General features: G+C 28.2%; 1 protein-coding gene across 1 annotated transcript in view; it reads left to right on the top strand.

The window, feature by feature from the left end:
* Window positions 1-876, top strand: part of IFT54 (intraflagellar transport 54) — a 49,924-nt gene extending 49,048 nt beyond the window's left edge. The window contains exon 12 of the mRNA XM_075366250.1: window positions 585-876. Within this exon, the coding sequence (XP_075222365.1) occupies window positions 585-741 (157 nt within the window). The 3' untranslated portion in view covers window positions 742-876. The remainder of the gene's footprint in view (window positions 1-584) is intronic.
* The last annotated feature ends 20,014 nt before the right edge of the window (window positions 877-20,890 follow it).

Raw genomic sequence — 20,890 nt, forward strand, 5'->3', positions numbered from 1 at the left:
GGAGAGAGAAATTCTATACGAATGTATAGAAACTACCTGTATAGAAACAACCTGAACTGTTGTGTGTTTGATTTTATAGTAAATGTAGAAGATTCTATTTAATCTGAATGAAACTTTTACTTACTTCTTTAGGAAGAATTTCAATAAAAAATTAAAATTTTTCTTCATTTTATTGCAAAAAAAGTGGGGAGTTTTAAAGCATGAACCAAAGAGAAATAAAATCTCTTTGGTTCTAGGCACTCCCTGTATCAAGGGAGTGCCTAGAACTCCCTTGAATACAACTTAATATATCAAAGTTATGCATTTGTATCAACATTTTATACGTATGTATTAAATTTTTACAAAAGTAATTTTATTTTCAGTTTATTTTTAAAATTTGTTTGAATTTAAAAAATTTATAATTCATCATTGATGTCTCTATAAAGAAATATCCACTTACTGAAATGAAGAAAAATTTATAGCAGACTACAGGAAATTTGTTAATGTCAAACAGATGTTTTTTAACTAACGTTTTAAATGTATTACAACAAATTATCTACAGATTTTGTACAATTTGTATTACATTCCTTTTTTTATATTTCTAGTTTAACAGAAACATCTTTAGAACCACTTAAACAACAACTTGAAGAATTAGATAACTTAATTCAAGATGAACTCGATAAAGTAAGTGCGGTTAAAGCAAATATTATACGTAATGATGAAAGGATTTTAAAACTTTTACCTGGAATACATCATTCTTAACGAAACATTTAATTTCAATTTTTTAAATATAAAAAAGTCACTTATTATTAATGCTATTAATATTTTATATATCTATAATGTTTGTTATTACTTTTCTGTATTTATTTTTTATTAATGAAATAAAACATTATATAATAGTAATTTTTATTTAACATTTCTAGTTTTCTACTTTTTAAACTGATTATTATCTTATAAAATGAAGATTAGCCATTAACTGAACTTATTGGCCAGAATTTTTTCTCATAAAACTTGCCTATTTTCATTATAACTCCATGGTTCTCAATCCATGTCCAGCAGAACACTGGTGTTCCAGTAAAAAAATAAAATATACAGTTAAAAATTGTAGTTGAAGAAAAATCATGACAGTGTAAAATAATTTTTAGTGCAGTATTGTAATTTGCAAATGTAAATGACAAAGTAATTTTTTTTGTTCAGAATTCTAATATGGAACACAGAACACACTTCATTTGTGCAATGTGCATATTTCTTTTACTGATGTTGTTGACTTGGCAACACTGTGTGCTCACAGCTGTGATTTGGGTATAAATGGAGGCAAATGAGGCTATATCAGTAAAAATGAACTGTGCACATTGCACAAGCGACGTGTTCTGTGTAGTTCTGAGAAATATGTGAAATTTATTTCACTGATTTCCTTTCTGATTCAATTTTTTTTAATTAAATAGGTTTACATTTATGTAAGTCTTGCATTGTTTTATTAGTTCATTTTATATTTTTTAAGAAAGATGTAATGGATAAATTCATTATACATAGACTGCATATTGATTCTAATGCTAACAATGCTACTGCTAGTAATATAGTTTGAGACGATGCAGAAGATACAAAATTTGTGAAATAAATTTGAAATGTCAGTCTCTTGTATGATGAAGAATTAAATATTCTTCAAATATTAAGTCCAAGTTTTAAATAAATTTGGATTCACGTAGACCAGAAATAAAGATTGTCTAACTCCTCTCTGTATTGTTTATGTTAAGACACTTTCTAATAATGAGTGACCTGCTAAATTAAACAATCATTTTTCAAGTGAACATAAAAGTCTTTCATCAAAAAATAAAGAATATTTCAAAAGCTTGTTGGAAACTCAGGGTAAACAAAAAACGCAATTTGAAAAAATTATGGAAGTAAGTGATAAGGCTCAACTTGCATCATACTAAATTGCTGAGTTAATAATATTGAAATTAAAGCCACACATGATGGCTGAGGCTTATTTTACTTGCCTTCTGTAAAATTGTGACAATTATATTTGGAGAAAAATCAAAGAATGAAATTCTGAAGATTCCAGTGTCTGACATGATTTGCAGCAGAATTAATGTCATGCAACATTGAAATAGAATCGCAGGTAAACTTGTTAACATGCCTTCTGCATTACATGTAGGCAACTAGACTGACATGAGTGAAAATTTGCATCTCTTGGACTTTATACAATTTATTTATGAACAGAAAATCATAAATCAATTTTTATGCTGCAAGGATATTTTGGAACATAACTATTTGGATATGTTAAAATTATCATGGAATCAGTTTATTAGTATATTTACCAATGGAACAGCATCGATTGTGGAATCAGTTAAAGCAGTGATTCCCAAACTGTGTGCTGTGGCGCCCCAGAGAGCCGCGGCCTCTTAACAGGGGCACAGCGAAATATTGTAAAAGCTTCATAATTAATTGAACCAAGACATTTATAATTATTAATTTAATGTTAATAAAATAAAAAATAATGAAAATACACCAAGTTTTATTTATTTTTATTTCTTACAAGTAGTCATAGTTTTACTTAGGATAGGGCCTCATGGAAAAAGTTTAATTGAAAAAGGGCATGGTGACTCAGAAAGGGCACCGCGACTCAGAAAAGTTTGGGAACCTCTGAGTTAAAGGATTTGTGACTAGCGAAAATAATTAAATATTATATTCATCACTGTTTCTTGCACCAAGAAGTACTTCTCATAAAAACAATGCCTAGAAACGTAAGGTATTGAATCAAGTAGTTACTTGATTAATTTACATGGTTCATTTTATTAAGATAAGATCAATGAAAAGCCAAATTTTCAAACAACTTCAGCTACCGATTCAAACTACGACTATTTACTTTTTCATAGAGAAGTGAGATGGTTGTCACACAGAAAAGTTTTAATTCATGTGTTACATTTAAAGAATAAATTAATGGTTTTTTCAATACAGAAGAATATGAATTTTTTGCTTGCTTCAGTATGGCAAGTGTGTAAGGAAATGAAGTGCAAGGAATTCTTACATCTACTGATAAATTATATGCATTGAAAACAAACTTTTACTATGGAAGTGATATGTCATGGAAAGAGACACAAAAATGTTCCCTTCAATGCTAGGTACTAATGAAGAAACAGTTTCTTTAATAATCGAATATTTAACAATAGAAAAGAAATTTTAAAAATATTTTCCATTGTTAAACAGTGAACAGTATGACTGGATGAGAAATCCATTTGTTTCATCTAGCATTTCCAGTTTTACCCTTAACAATGAAGAAGCACTTACATCGCACTCTTCAGATTGCAGATTAAAATTGAAGTTCATTGAAAATACTCCTAAAAATTTCTGGCTCTCTGTTAAAAATGAATACCCAGATCTAGCAAACAAAGCATTAAACACATTGTTATTATTTTCCATGTCATATCTTTGTAAGCAGAATTTTCAACAATAGTTATATAAAAACAAAGAAATATAAAAGACTGAGAAATTTAGAAAAGGAAATCAAAGTGGCATTATCATTTATTTGTCCCAATATTGCTGAAATCTGAAAAGAACACCAAGGTCATGTATCACATTATATTTAAAAAATTGTTTGTTTTTTTAAGTATTATAATTTTAAGTAAATTTGAAATAAATACAGACATATGATCGCATCAAACAGTACAGATATTTTACTCTTTTATACAAAAATACTTGTTTATGTTAGTTAAAAAATGTTAGTTTTCTGCATAAAATTACCCCATAGGGTACCCTAAACTTAAAAAAGATTGAGAACCATTGATATAGCTTATAACATCAATTGAAAAGTAAAGACAATGAGTATCTATGTATATTCATATATATATATTTAAATTTGATTACCTGTGCTAGAGTGGTAGATCTTCATCTTATAATATAGTATTTCAAATTAAATGTTGATATATTTCAATAAAACATTTAGTGAGTTTTTAAAAAAGTCAACAACTAACTGGTTTATTTTTTTAATACCACCATCTGCTATATTAAACATTAACTATCATTATTAGAAGTTGTCAGAAAATAAAAAACTTCTTTGTGAACTGTTAAATGGAAAAAATAGTGATTTTTTTTTTTTTTTTACTGAATTAAAGCTTGTTCATTACAAAAGTAATGAACAAATATAAAGCCTGTTCATTAGCTTTCTTCATTACTTTTATAAGTTGCAATTCATTTGAAAGAAATAAATTGAAATTACAGAGAAACATGCCTCAATTTTTACATCTTTGCCAGTAATGCTGCATGAATTTTCTGTATGAGACTGAAGAATAATAAACAGATTTAAAAATGCTTCAAAAAAATCAAGAACAGATGAGAACTACTGCACTATCAGTCACCTCATACCTTGAAAATATTCACTAGGATAGTTTAAAAAAGAGTAGTGTATGGCGGAAGATGTAAAAGACGGATTTAGTCTCAAGAGATCCTGGGTACAAAGGAACCTTTTGTTTCTTTATTAATCTTAGTAGGTGTGTAAACAAGAATAAAGCAACTTATGTGTCATTATTTCTGGAAAAGGCGTTGATAATGTAAAGTGGAACTAAATGTTTAAATTGTTAAAGAAAATTGAATTAAAATGTAGGGAAAAAACTTTACATAGTTGTCCTTAAATAATTGTAACAGTGATAAAAGTAGGTGATGAAGCAAGCTCTGATTCGGAAAAGTGTTTGAAAGGAATGCAGTTTACACTCATTACCTTCAACTTGTGTTCAGAAACAATTCAACAATTGAAAGGCAAATTTAGAGTGGAGTAATATTCAGGGACTGTTTGAATATTTTGAGACTTTTTCAAGGAGAAAAATAAATAATTTTCTTCTGATAGAAACCAAAATCATTAGAGAAAAAATTCAGAATGGCATGGATTTAATGCTAGGAGAGAAATATTTGAATAAGTAGAGTAAAAAATGGTAATGAAATGTACAAAATGTAAGAAATGGATAATGAAGAATTAATAACTTAGTTTATAATGCACCAGAGATTGTAAATTTTTTAAATTTACTTACACGTGTTTGTGACAACAGGTGTTACCACCCAGTTATAGTTACTTTACTTTTTTTATATAGATGATTTTTGTAGGGAATGAAAAATGCCAAGAATGTCAGGAATTTGATTTTTTAGGGAGTAAAATTACAAAGAGTGGATGAATCAGAAAGAGATTGGCACAAGCGAGTAAAGCTTTCAAAACAGGTTGCTGGATCTATGAATTTAAATTATATGCTTAAAAATATTTGAAGAGTGTAGCTGTTTCTTGCAACTAAACTTGGACAATAGGGACAAGAATTTACCCCTTAGAAATATGATATATGGTATTGAAAATTAAATCAGTTGATAAAATTTGAAATGAAGAGGTCTTAATATAAATAAATAGCAGTGAAGAGAAATGTATGGCAGAATAAAATAAGTAAGATTGCCATACACATTAACCTAAAAATATACAATATGCCCAAGAACATTTGTATACATGTGTTCTTATGAATTATTTATTTAGTGGATTTGTATGAAAATTATTGTGTTGAACACACAGAGCTCTGCATCTCCATAACCTCCTTGACATGTTGTGCAGCACCTCTGGAGTTATGATTCAAAAGGCTTCCTTCATGCTGCAGTTCTTTAATTCAGCTCCATTCAGCAATTCTTCATTTCTTGTGTATCAATTTTGAATTACATAGGCACTCCTTAAACACAGCAGAGCCCCATCAAAAACCAGTTACATTTCATATCGTATAAATCATAATTTTCTGTTATCCAACTGAAATGTTGTTGTTTGTTTCAAAAATAACATGAAAATAAACATGATCGGGCCTTATGTCATCATACACAATCCAGGCAGACATGGTCCAATTGCATAATCACAATACTCTGATCCTGAATGTGAGCCATCTTGCTGAAAAATAAATTCTCTCCACACAAATTCCTGTAATTTTATTAAGATAATAAACACGTCTAGGTGATTAATGCCAGTGTCAGACTGGCTTCGAAGAAAGAAAGATCATATTATTTAAGTAAGATAAGTAAAAAATATTTATCATTGGCGAGTCAAATATATACTTACTCATATGGATTGTCTATTCCCCATAACTTTTCTTTTTTTGGATGATTTCATCACATAAGCTTGAATCTTGTGTGTGGGATATGGAAATGGAATTTTGTAGTATATGAAAAATGTCATGCCTGACTGGGATTCAAACCAGGACTTCTGGGTGAAAGGTTGAGACGCTACCACTCAGTCACAGAGTGAAGAAGTTATTTAAGAATCAATTGTTTAAAATTAGGAAATTATATTAATGATAAATATTATTATTAAATTTAAGAAAAAGATTTTTTTTTAAATTACTAAACATAATTCTTAGAGATTTTTTGCTTTAATTGTTAAATGTCATATCTGGTAAGGTGTTGTGTTAAGCATTGATAATTTTAAGCTTATTTAACTTGAATAAGGTAACTAACCTTGTCTCAACTGTTCTTCAGATTAAAAGAAATTGAAGAATCAGACCACATGTTTTTTTTTTTTTTTGTAGAATGAAGAATTATAATTAAATATACCAATTTTTTATTTCAAATAAATTTTAATTGGCACAGACCACTGTGACTATTAGCCTAACAAAGGGCATTAGTATGCAGTGAGAAGCATCTAATTATGCTTAAATTTGGTGATCTGTAGGAAACAGTTTATTAAATGTAATTTAGGCATTTTTTCTTTAACTTCTTATACCTTGCAGTTTCCATGATGCTCCTTCCTAAAACACTTCAGATATAGCAGAACCATCAAATTATAAAATAAGCAGCTTTTTCAACCTTAAAAGATAAATTATCTGTGAAGCTCTTAATAATTTGCATGCATATTATATTAAATAAGTCATTCTGTATGATTTATTTAATAAATATATATATATGTTATACGTAAGTCAGTGGTCCAACAACTTGAAATAAAATATATTTTTTTAAATCTGTAATAATTATAAAAATGAATTATTTATGTGTGTAGAGACTGCAATTGCAAAAATAACTTTAGAAGAGGAGTTTTAATGCAAGATTGTTATTTCTTGTTTTCTGTAACTCAGTACAGTACTTCAGCTTAAGAGAAATGTGTGTATTATGCATTTGTTACTATTTTTCATTAATTACTAACCCATCTAATGATCTTCCTACCAGTTTATTTAAAATAGAATGTAATTTTACTGAAACAATATTACTCTGTCAATAAAGAGTTATATAATACTAATTAAAAGATATTTTTTAAACTTTGAATTTTCTGCATCTCATTCAGTGTGTACTCAAATTTCATAACATCTTCTGAATTGTGGATTAGTTTGTAGTTATTTTTTATATTTAGCATCTTCATGAATTCACCTTAACATTATTTCATGTGATTACATGCATTAATTATTTAGAATGTAAATTTATTTTAATTATAAAATAAAAAATTATAATTTTTTATTTATTTTATAATTAATTATGTATTCTAAGATGCTGCTCTAATCAAGGTATTATCATAGTTTCCCTTAATCATCCAGGTAGTGCTGGGACAGTACCTTTTTTATCCATGGAGTAGCATAGCTACCCATTTCTTATGTATATATGATTATTATATGTACTAATCAGAATAAAAGATTTACTTATCCAATTTAAAAATTTTTGAGACTAGATACCTCTCTTCCTTGGATTAAGAAGTCTTATACTAAAAAGAGCCTACATTTATAAATCAGTGCATCTAAAGTAATAAGAATATAGTAATATAATGATAATTTAATAAGAATGTAGTAAAAATCCTCTAAAAATAAAAGCATGTTTCATTGAATACAGAACTAGTGTAACTCATATTTTTTTTCTCAGAATGGTGTAAATAATAAATTAGAATATTATATTTACTAGATCCTGTAGCTTCATTAAATTGTGCAATAGTGATTTTTTAAGGTTTTAATAAGATAATTAAAATAGAGAGAAGTGTTAAAGTGTTGAGAAAAAAAGATTTAAAAAATAAACTTAAAAACAGCTTGTTGAAGCCATATTTAAATGCATGATATGGTTGTTAAATGTTATGAGGGCTACTCAAAGTTGACTTCTATCTGGCAGGTAAAAAAATACTCTAATACTTACTAAACTTTAATTTAAACATGAATTTTTTGCAGATCCCATTAAAGAGCTCTGCCACAAGAAATACAGCTTTTAATCCCATCTATGAATTGTTGCTGTTTAATTTCAAAGAACATTATAATAAGAAAAATTTCCTAACACTGCCAAAATACACCATCATTTTTCAGTTCAGTTGTGCCTGATGGAACTTTTTTCCCTTTTTGTAAACATGACACAATTATCTATGGTTCACAACAAATCCATTGTATCTTTTTACTTGAAAAAAGTCACACATTGCACTTCAGAGTTGATAGAAGTAACAATGTTTGACTGTTAGTTTACCAGCACTGAACAGAATAGAAGGCCAGATTGGCATTTAACAAGATTGTAGGTTGACGGATGGTACTGTGCATCGACCTGAGTGCCCTGGAAAAAATTAATTTTCAATAGCCCGTAGACGTAAATTTTAGAATAGCCCTCACATAAAAAAATATATCTTTCATTCAATTTATTACATTATAAAATAGTTATTTTAAAGTTGTAGATTATTTTATATATAAAGTGTTTAATGACTTTACTAATATGATATTTATGTGCCTTTTTTTATAAAAGTAGTTTTTTTAATATTTTTTAAAAATGTATAAATACCATAGTTTGAAATTATATTTAATATTAAAATAAACATTAATCTATTATCACATTGTAATGTAGTTTCATAAAAAAACTTTTTGTATAAATTTATTGAATTCTATAAAAATATGTAAATATATAAAAGACATTTTGGAAGAACTTTTAATGTAAAGAAAAAATTGATTTTATTAAACTAGCAAACCGGCAATGCTTCGCTGTTGCTAGATTTGAGTGTATATATATTTATATATACATGTATATAGATTAAATAAACACAATTGAAAGTTTGACAAAACATTAAAAAACTGAATATTATGAAACTTCACAAAATTGAACCTTTCAGTTTATAAAAGTCAGAATGTACATAAATCCAACTGGCAAAACAACAGCACTACCTATTGGATTTAATTTAAACCACTCTGTAAACACAGTACTCGTTGGAAAATAACTTTTTAACAGAGATATGGCTGCAAAATCATCACAATTTAATACTGAACATTAAGAAACTTATAAAAGATTACGGAACTTCACAAAATTTGACCTTTCACTTTATAAGTCAAAATGTAAATAAATCAATTGTCAAAACAGCACTACTATCGGATTTAGTTCAAACTATTCTCTAAACACAGTAGTCAGTTCAAAATACCACTAACTTTTTTTCTACAGGTCGAGGATTTCAGTAGCTTTAAACCTTCTCCAGGCAACGCTGACCATTTTGCAAAAACCTTCATGTAAATCAATCCAGTAGTTTTTTAGTCTATAGCAGACACACATACAAGCATTGCCTTTTACATATATAGAAGAAGAAAGTTGGTTTGTATATTTGTTTGTTTCATAAATATCTCAACACCGGCACCACCTAGCAGGTATAGTTTTTGCAAAAAATGTTCTTTTCATGTATCTAATATATATATATATTCTGAATATGAGCCAAATCTGTCCATAAATATAATTTTTCTAAATATCTCAACCCCAGCGCCACCTAGCAGGTTCATTTTTTGTAAAAATATTTCTTTTCACATAATTATATAAACTCTGAATATGAGCCAAATCAGACAAAATCAGCCAAATCAGCTTTAATTAAGTGTTTTCAATAGCTTGTTTAAAATAAAATTATTGTAAATTAAGCGTTTTGATTTTTTAGTTGTCAATGGTAATCATATTTGGCACATAATAGAAATTTTCCTCCTGTCATACTAAAACTTAAGATTATGCTTAAATTAGAAATGGTCTTGTCAAAGATAGCATTTTTATTTTATATACCAAATGTTAAAAAGGAAATTGTTAAAATATCATGGATTGGTAATGCTAGCGCTAGCACTGCTCCAGTTATATATGATTTTAAAATATGTTGCATTTACTAAATATCAATAGTTATTGATTGACATTCATATGAAATGCTACTTTGGAAATAAAAGCTGTATTACACTGCCTTCTCTTGTTTCTGTACAGCACTGAAGTAACTCTCCAGAAAGTTGTCAACAAAAATAGTGAATTATTTCTTGTTTCTATTAAATAAGTGTTATTGTCTGTTATCTAAGAATAGAGACAAACACCGCTGGGCACCACTTCAGCTGTATCCCAAACTCCCCTACATCAAGTCTACTAACCAGAATAAGCTACTGGCAGCCTCACAAATACTCCCATCTTGCACGATATGAATTTTAATCCTATCTATTTTATTACATTTAATAAAAAATCTAATTCCTATTTTAAAATCCTGGAATGTTATACAATGTCCCTAGTAGATTAATAAAATTCTTAAGAATTCTTTAAATTATTTAACATTTAAATATAAATTATCTTGAAAATAATATTGACTTTTAAAAAAAGTATATGTTAAAAAACAACTTAACAATAAGACTACATTACATTTAACAAAAACTGAATTGAAGTAGTAGTTTGTGTGTGTGTAATGGAAAAAAAATTATAAAATTATTATGAGAGCAATGAGAGAACAGTAATAATTAATCTTAATATTAAGTTTATATTAAAATAATTATTGTAATACAATAAATGCAGTAAGCACAATTAGAAAAGTAGAATTTATAACAATTTAGATTTAAAAAGTATGATTAGATGCTTATAATATTTAATTTAGAATACTGTATTGATAATGTTGCATCATATTATCATTTTTATAGAATATCTAAAGTGCATTTATTATAAAATATAACTTGAACCAATGTATTTAACTTTTATTGTTAATCAACATTTTTAATGAATTTGTTTTCAGAACTTGTGAAAATAATTTACATGGATATCTTAATTATTTTAAAAATATGAACATTACACAAAACATTAAACATATGGTAAATTAAAAAAATATATATAATTTTTGTAGGGAGAATGCATCTATGAATTATCTTCAGAAAATTTGTTGTAGTTAGTAAAGTTACTGTATATAAAGAATTTTAATTAATGAACATAATTTTCTGTTTTTGTTCATGAATTGGCAATGAAAAACTATAAACTTTTGAAATGACAGACTAAATTAGATTTAGCAAATACATGGCTTTTAATAACTTATTTTAAAGCATTTTTAATCATTCTTGTAAACCACCTTCAGTGACCGGTGCTATTGTTGTCAGCTGTGTTATAATTTTTTTTTGACAGGCAATTTTTGAAATATGGTCAGAAAGTTTATTGGATTTGAATTTTGTCTGTTCATTTGGTAAATTGTGTATATCAATACATAACAATTATTTATTGTTATTGTGTATAACATTACATTTAAAAACTGCCTAACTTAAAAAAAGTAGCATATTATTAACTCAGTAGAGTTCTCTAAAATTTTCTGTTATCATTTATATTAAACAAAAATATCAATCATAAATAATCCATTAGTTTCAGCATGCTGATACTAGTGTTTATTATCATGAATTCATGATGGCTAATTCATAGGAAAAAATGTTTAATACTGAATTAAGAAACTAATATTTGCAGACAACTTAGATTGAAGGAACTTTTTAATTTTGAAACTTGTTGAATACATTCTTGGAGGGTTCTTTAAATTTCATAAGAACATAACTCTACATTGGGGTTAACAAACAAAAAGAATTGAGGAATCATTGTTCTATATATAAATTATTAATAATTTGTGTATAATAATAACTTATTATTATTGATCTTGGTGTAACAATATTAATACTTATTAAAATGTATAAGAATTTGTATATTTCAACAGTTGCTGAACATTTTCATACAAATAAAAAGTAAAAGAAAACTTCTTGAAAAAAAAACTTGTTCATTGATTAATCTTAATTAGTAGTTTTCATTTTTTAAATTTTATTTTCAGAAGAGTGCAATGATTATTGTTATCATGTAAATATGTTCTGTCATTGACATAACATTGCTAATATCAAACAAGGAATAGAATTTGGAAACTTTGCAATGATGTTACATTTAAGTACTGAACTACACCAATACGTGAAATTTTGACTTATTCATCAGCGTTTCTTATACTCACTGTCATACAATCTTAAAATTTGTCAGGAATATTTACCTAACACAATACATAAAACCAAATTTTTAGGGATTTCTCTTTAATCTATTAATTGTATGAAAGGGAAGAACCACTTCACTAATTTCCTCTCTTTCAAACCAGTTGTGATAATTCATTTTGGTAAGAAATAGTTATAAGTCTCAAAGCACTTAAATTGTATTGCTTCCTGTATGCTCCCAAAATCCAATCTAGCCATTCAGTTTTTCCTCTAATAAGTAATCTACCTTTCCGGTTAGATTAGGAATCAAGATGAAAATTCTAAGATTCCACTTTCACTCCATGTCCTCCTCACTCATTCCCTGATTGTATGTTTTATATTTTAAGAATTAATGACAAGGAGCAGCTTCCTGAAGTTACAAAGTGTCTTTAAAATAGTCTATATATGTGGAAATATCAGAATCTTCCTTGAACATCCTCTGCCCAACTGGATCAGGAAGTTAGAAAGAAGCCTACAGAATTTATAAATTATCATCTTCACAAATTTTTCCAGGTCATTCAAAATTCTGGTATGCTTATTATAGGCATATGCAGAAGTTGCAGTTTTGCTTCAGTTTAGTTAATGTCACAAACATGTTCAGTGAATTCACACTCTCTTATTGTTATTGTGGCTTAGTATTCTTACAGTCAATCAGATACACTCAAGTATATTTTGAGAAGAGTACCAGAGACTAGTAAAATGCTTGCATGCTAGTTTGGTAATTGAATTGGTATGTTTTTAATGCTTTAAAAGCTTTCGATCAATTTGAAGCTTAATTCTGAAGCTTCATCGTAGTACTTATTTGCTAATGATAGAAAAGTTAATCTGTAAAGCTGTAGCATACTTACTAAGATTTAACCTCAAGCAAACTGAACACCTGTTTAATTAGTTACTCCAAGTGTAAAAAACTGTCCCTACTGTGGTCCATGAATGAATTAAAGCCCAATTAATCATGCTGCTTTTTTATATATCTTATACCAATGACGTTGTATGTTAATAATGTAATGTTAGCAATTTTGCACACATCCAGTGGCTTCGTTTCTAGAGCAAGTTAATGGTTAAGCTGTCTTAAGGACCTCTTCCTTGCTTGGCACAAAGGAAGGAGAAAAGTGATTTTCCCAAAACTACTGTCATCTTCATCATCTCTTAATCACTGAAATACAATCCTGAAATTCTTCAAATATTTGTAATATTAAATCAGGTACATCCTTCTTCTGAATCCTTTCACAATGATTACTATTTTTTTGAATTAGTTTAATGCAATTAAATAGGTTAATTTATAAAATATCTTGATGCTCTTATAAAACATGGCTATTAGCTAGTGTATTATATGTAGTAATACATTTTTGATAATGTACAGTTTTGTGAGCTCAATATATTTGTATAAAGAGAAGTAATTACGACATTAAATGGAAACTATTTTGAGAGAAGTAAAGTACTATTATTTCTCACCAAAAATTAAAACAGCAACAACAATAGTAATGTATGATTGTGGGTTTTTACTAATGATCACTTAATTTTTTTAAAGAAATTATATTTTGTTATTTTGTAAATATTGCAACTGATATTGTATTTATTTAAAAATATTTTATATCTTGTTATAGTCTATACATAAATAATAAATATGAGTTTGAAAAACATTTGTGTGTTTAAAGTTCTTTTAATTTATTTATTTATTACATTTTTCACACAAACTACCGTAAAAGAAATCCCAAATATGTTTTTAAAAAAATGTATAATATATGAATTTTATAAACGTATATATATATATATAAATTTATAAAGTGCAGTCAGTAGGGAATCACCAAGAAAAAATCACTGAAACAAAACTGAATTTTCCATTAAAGCTACTAAAACATCTGTTATAAGTCAGTGCCTTAATTCTTGTACATAACTTATCACTTTAATTGACTGAATTGAACAATGTAAAAAGTCTGAAATTTTGTCCTTACCTACCTTTTCATACAGTAAAAGATGCAGTTTATTAATGTGAATTAAAATTTGCTACCACAAATCAATCAAATATTAGTAATTCATTCTCTTTTAACCTAATAATAAATAAACGAATCATAATTAATAATATTACATCATTAATGAGAATTTGATTCTTTAATAGGATATATTTTACTATATACAATGATACTGTTAAATGCCATAACAAAAAAGTTATAATGACCTTACATAAGACATAAGTCACTCTTGAAAGCGATTCAGCCATTCTCAAGAATAAAACACCCCATGCCCCTCCATATTATTACAAGAGAAAGTGAGAAATGAAGTTGTATCGTATTACTTCCACAGAACCAAAAATATTGTCAAACATTGCAACACACCAAATCCTCCCAAACTGAAATTATGAAGAATTGTGATTTCCACCTTCAGCACTCAAAAATTCTTGTTTCACTTTCAAATTGGCCATGTTCAAGGAAGGAAAAATTATGACTAAACTAAATCTTAAGTCAGCTGAGAAATGAAGTTATTACCCTTGCGTGAACTTTTACATAATAGAATTTAGAATAATGTTTAGTGGAGGTACAACATTTGTGATAAATAGTCATCACATTACCACCAGAGTACCTGATTTTAAAACATTCGGGACACTATCAGTAATCATTTTATAATTATGTTTTTATTCAACAATAATTAATTTACAACTCATCACAGATTTACATACTGTAAATCACTTTAAAAGTAAAAATTATTATTATCACCAGCAAGTAAATAATGATGATAGATAATATAAGACCTGCAAATGATAACTTACTCCATTCACTACAATAATTGAATGTATTATGAACATCATAAGCTAAAGAATGCAAGTCTGGAGCTTTACTTGCATTACATTGAAAATAAACTGAAAAAGATAGTGTAAAGCAACACAAAAATTATATACCTCCTTTCTGTTTGAGAAGCAAAACATTTTCCTCTACTAAGTAAGAGGAAAACTAAGTTATATTTACAAACTATAATTTTTTTCCTGTTTGGCCTCCGGGAATTACCATCAGGTATTATTACTTCAGAGGTTGAGTGTAAGTGAAGTGTAATATTACACAGTCTCAGGTCGACCATTTCTGAGATGTGTAGTTAATTGAAACCCAACCACCAAAGAACACCGGTATCCACGATCCAGTATTCAAATCCATATAAAAGTAAAAGTCTTTACTAGGATCGAACGCTGTAACTCTCGACTTCCAAATTAGCTAGTCTGCGAAGACGCGCTCACCATTAGACCAACCCGGTGGCTAAACTACAATTCACCATACACATGTATTAAAAATATATGTTACACAGTGGGTTTTAAAAGTTACCGAACTAAATTTCTGTACTCAATACAAGTAGCGCCATCTTTCGGACAACCAAGGAACTATGTAGTACGATATCTGACGAGAGTGTACAAAATTTCGTCATTCCAGAGTCGAGTTGTATTCGTCCCCGTATGTTATGTTGAAGTGACCTTGTGCGAGCTCGCGACATGGAACAGAGAAGCGCGATAAAATTTTGTGTTCGACTTCAAAAATTTTTCGTTGAAACTTACTCTATGATACAGCAAACATTCGGTGATAAAACCGCATCTCGTACAACATACATGTGGTGGAAGCGGTTTTTCTTTTTCCTATTTAACCTCCGATAACTACCGTTTAGATAATACTTCAGAGGATGAATGAAGAAGATATGTATGAGTGTATAGTCTTGTACATTCTCAGTTCGACCATTCCTGAGATGTGTGGTTAATTGAAACCCAACCACCAAAGAACACCGGTATCCACGATCTAGTATTCAAATCCGTGTAAAAATAACTGACTTTACTAGGACTTGAACGCTTGAACTCTCGACATCCAAATTAGCAGATTTGGAAAGACGCGTTCATCAATAGACCAACCCAGTGGGTTGGTGGAAGCGGTTTAAAGATAGAGAGAGTCGTTGACGACGAACAAAGCGGGAGGCCGTCAACAGCTGTTCACGACGAAAACGTTGCGAAAGTGCGCGCGCTCCTGCTCGAACAACCTCATCTTACCCTTCCGGCTATAGCAGAAGAGCTAAACATTGGTAAAGATGCAGTACGTACAATTCTAACAGAAAAAAATGAACCGCCGAAAGGTGTGCTCTCGTTTCATTCCATATTTCTTGACCGAAGAACAAAAACAAGGGCGTCTTTTTTGCATTCAATACTTCGTTGAAACTGCCGATAGTGACCCGAAGTTTTTACAAACAATTGTAACTGGGGATGAAAGCTGGTGCTTTATGTATGAACCACAAACGAATCGTCAATACGCTACTTGGTTGAGTTCTGGAGCACAAAGACCGGCAGCAAAAATCAACAGTAAAAATGATGTTTGCATTCTTCGAATCAAAGGGCCTGATTCATCATGAATGTGTCCCAACTGGTCAAACCATGAATTCTAATTTCTATTTGTTAGTAATGAAACGCCTGATGCGTCGCATTCGTCGAAACCGTCCCGAGTACCAGGATCCGGGAAGTTGGACTCTCTTGTACGACAATGCCCCGGTACACGTGGCAACAGTTTTAACAGGTTATTACGCCACAAATCAAATCACAGTCTTATCCCACCCACTCTATTCACCCGACTTGGCTCCAACAAACTATTTTCTTTTTCCCGAAACAAGGTGAAGATGAAAGGCCGCTTTTTCGACGACAATCCGGCTATCCAAAAGGCTTGCACCGAGCAGTTGAAGGGGATCCCACCAAGTGATTTTTCCAGATCGTTTGACGGGCTCTACAGGCGCTCCAAAGAGTGTATTACTAGAGAAGGATTCTATGTAGAGGGCTGATGTGAGTAAACTCATATATTTAAATCTGTATTTTTATTTAATTTAGTTTGCTAACTTTTCATGCACTGTGTTTATTGGTATTTATAGTTTATGCAACAAGTTGAAATATGGTTGCTATTGTTGAAAATTAAGGAATGGTTACATACACTTATAAAAACAAACAAGCTAAACATTAAAATCTGACAAATGGAGAAACATCACCATGTTTGAAATTATAAGAAAACAATATGCAATCACACTTAAATTTTAACTTACATTCTTGTTATTAAAAAGAAAAAATGCGCTTAAATTTACATATCCCATTCAATCATTAAATGAAATTATGCCTTTACTCATATAGCTACAAAAAGTACAAAGATGAAACTGCATAAAAATTGTTTTCCAATTTTGAACTTTTTTTGAAGCTAACAGAAAAAGCTGGGGAAATTGATTTTTAAATAAACTGTGTGATTTCAAAGTTTTCGGTGTCAATTTCCAAGTTCTAAGGTTCAAATCCTAATAAAGGCAGTTACTTTTATACGGATTTGAATACTAGATCATGGATAAAGGTTCTCTTTGGTGGTTGGGTTTAAATTAACCACCCATTCCAAGGAACAGTCGACCTGAGACTGTACAAGACTACACTTCATTTACATTCATATAATATCATCCTCATTCATCCTCTGAAGTAATACCTTAATGGTGGGTCCAGAGGCTAAACAGAAAAAGAGAGAGCTAAACATAATATTGAAACAAATTCATGTATAATTGCATTAATAAAAATCCCAAAACACAATTTGTATTTAAATGAATATTACAAAAATATATTACGCTGGAGATTGGTTGGGTCAACTGAATGCCATTTATCCAACACCAAATGAAATAAAATAAAAGTTGTTTAGTTAAGAAAAACTTAAAACAGGTTCACAAAAAAAGTTAACTACAGCACAAAATCAAAGGAATCATCCATAAGTGGTACAATTACTACAGTGTGAGAAAGAAATATAAATGTTTTAGGAAATAAATTTGACACAAAATGTTTCAAATTCACATAGGACAGAATATTAATAGTTATTTAGCTGAAATTCTCTAAAGTATATATACAGTACAGTATCAAAACATACATATGTTAGTAAATGTACCTAAACTTAAATTCTAAAATAGGAAAACATTTTTCATTGAAAATCAACACCACACATGTGTTAACAAAAATTACTTTTATTTAAACGAAAAGTTTACAAAAAATAAAAATAAACCAAGGAAAAACTTTAAAAATATACATGTATTTGTTGTAGTTTCTTTTTGTCATCATTACATTGTTATATACAACACAGTATTATTTAAATATAAATACATTTTTGAAACCATATTTCTTTATACTGCATTTTATAATTACAATAATTTATGTTTTCTTTATTAACACATAATTAATTATTTAAATATGACATTTCATAATTTTGTATGTACTCTTTCTTTTTTCATTTATGTAATTTATTTACAATAAAAAAAAAAAAATGAAGTGGAGAAAAATTACATAAAGATAATTAATTACACTAAACTTACAAAACAGGACACAATAAATTATATTTAAAAATAAAACTAATGATTTTTATAAATCCCTGATGAAAAAATTTACAATTAAATACAAAATAAAAATCTTCAAAACAGAATAAATATGAACCCTTATACAAAATTATGTAAACCCTCATACACAACTTCTTAAACTTCAACAACGAATTCCTCATGTATTTAAGATAAATTGTTAATTACCTTTTGCGATTCAGTAGAATTTACACACTTATTGTAAAGAAAGCAAACAACATTGAAATAAATTTGTGACTATGAGACCATAAAATGTATTTTTATTATTTTTAATAATTTCAAAATTGCAGATGATATTTAATTTAACATACAACAAACCAATTTGTCTAAACATCATTGGTTTGTACAACGGGTGGTGGAAAATGCAGCTACTGATAAACAGGTAAAAGATATACAAAAAAATTAAAAATATATCCCTAATTTTTTTTTCCATCAGGGTTTAAAACCTAAAATTACATATAATATGTAAAATTAATTCACTTGTAACCTGTAACTACACAGCAAACATCACATTACTACATAATTTTGTGCTCTATTCTTTGTTTTCCTAACTTTTAATTATATCAAAAGTAACTAAAATTATTCAGACTAAAATGAAAATATTCAATTTTCTTCAATTCAGCACAGCCAGAAAGAAATATTACAACATTATTAAAATGAGCACAGAAAAATATACATTACAATCGTAGAACGTTTATTACAGATTGTTAATTTTAAGATTTTATAAATTATTATAGTATTTTTTTTTTTTTTAGTTGAAGCATTAACCACTGAATTCACTTTAATTGCCATCTAGTATGAAATGTGCAGAGTGAATGAAATTTCCCTAAATTTATTATTTACAGCCTCCCTCAGTTTTAGAAAAGTCACAAATGTATTTAGATGGATGATCATACGAATACATTTTTAATAACTTAATAATTACATACATAGTAAATTCTCCTTTATTGTATATATTACATATATTCTCCTTTTATTGTATTTGTCCACATATTCCTCTGTACTAATTACATCAAAGACAAAAATAAAACTTAGCTTTCCACAACAAGTAAAGTACTGTATGTGTGGCTGCCACAAGCATATTTTATTTTAATTTTTGACTAAATATTACAATATCTGCAGCAATTTTTAATGTTTTAATTTTAATATGTAATTATTAAAAAAAATTTTGATTAACTGAAGATGAGGAAAACCCTCGAAAGCGCTTTTAATGTAAAAATTGAAGAAGTCACATGATACAGTAAGAAATACTGTTAAGATTCTGTACTGTTGGAGGAAAGCTAAGTTTCACTTTTGTCTTTGATATATATAAATAAACAGATTAAACCATGTACATATTAACCGTTATCGTTTCAGTAGTAAAATACATATTATTTTTGCAACACTTACAAAATTATATAATTACTTAAAACAGTGCATTATACCTAATTAAAATACAAAATGCATAAAAATATGTATTAATTTCATTTAACGTCTATTCGCATAAGCCAGTTATAATAAAATTTACAATAAATATGTTACATAAATTTTTTCTTTTGTTTCGCTTATTATTTTTTTATAATATCAATAGTATCAACAAAAAAAAATTATGTTAAGGCGAGGGGTGTGTGTATGAATGTATATATAATGTTTATACCAATCAGTTAATTCTAATGATATGTAGGGAAAGAAATTAAAAAAAAAAAAAAAAAAATACTAATAGATCTATTAAAAAAAATTCTACAACTAATTTAAATAACTAACTAAAGGTAATTTTTGTGCTCTTTTCAACTTGAAAACGACGTATTTACAAATATTTATCATACACAATTACACAATCAATCAATTTATATAAAAGTTATTAATAACAAATTACATCTTTTGATTCTACAATAATACATGTGTGTTCCAATTATACATTCATTATACAGGGTCCTAAACTTTCTTTAATCACATTTCTTGTTACAATACACAACATTTTTTAAGTTCTAAAGTTAAGTACATTTTCTATGTGATAATAACAAATAAAAACATATTAACAGTTATATAACATGATTAATTAATAAAACAAGCCATACAGGTTATGAATAATAATTTACAAAATTGGTATAATTACAAGGCCTTAACAAAACTAAAATATCAGACTGGCATAAGTCAGTTTACTACAAGACAGTGATAGTCCTCTCTACCAAAGCACCAACTCTTCACCATTGGCCATACTTCCATACAGTTTACCTAATTAATTTTTTTCTTAATTTAGTTTGTGGTCTGTGTCAGCCTCTCTCATTTCTGTACTATTTATTTGCCTTTTTTTTTTCTTTTTTTTTTTAATTTAAATTATAATTTTAGAAAACTTT

This window comes from Lycorma delicatula, chromosome 5 (genome assembly GCF_047948215.1).
Source record: "Lycorma delicatula isolate Av1 chromosome 5, ASM4794821v1, whole genome shotgun sequence".
Lineage (NCBI taxonomy): Eukaryota > Metazoa > Arthropoda > Insecta > Hemiptera > Fulgoridae > Lycorma > Lycorma delicatula.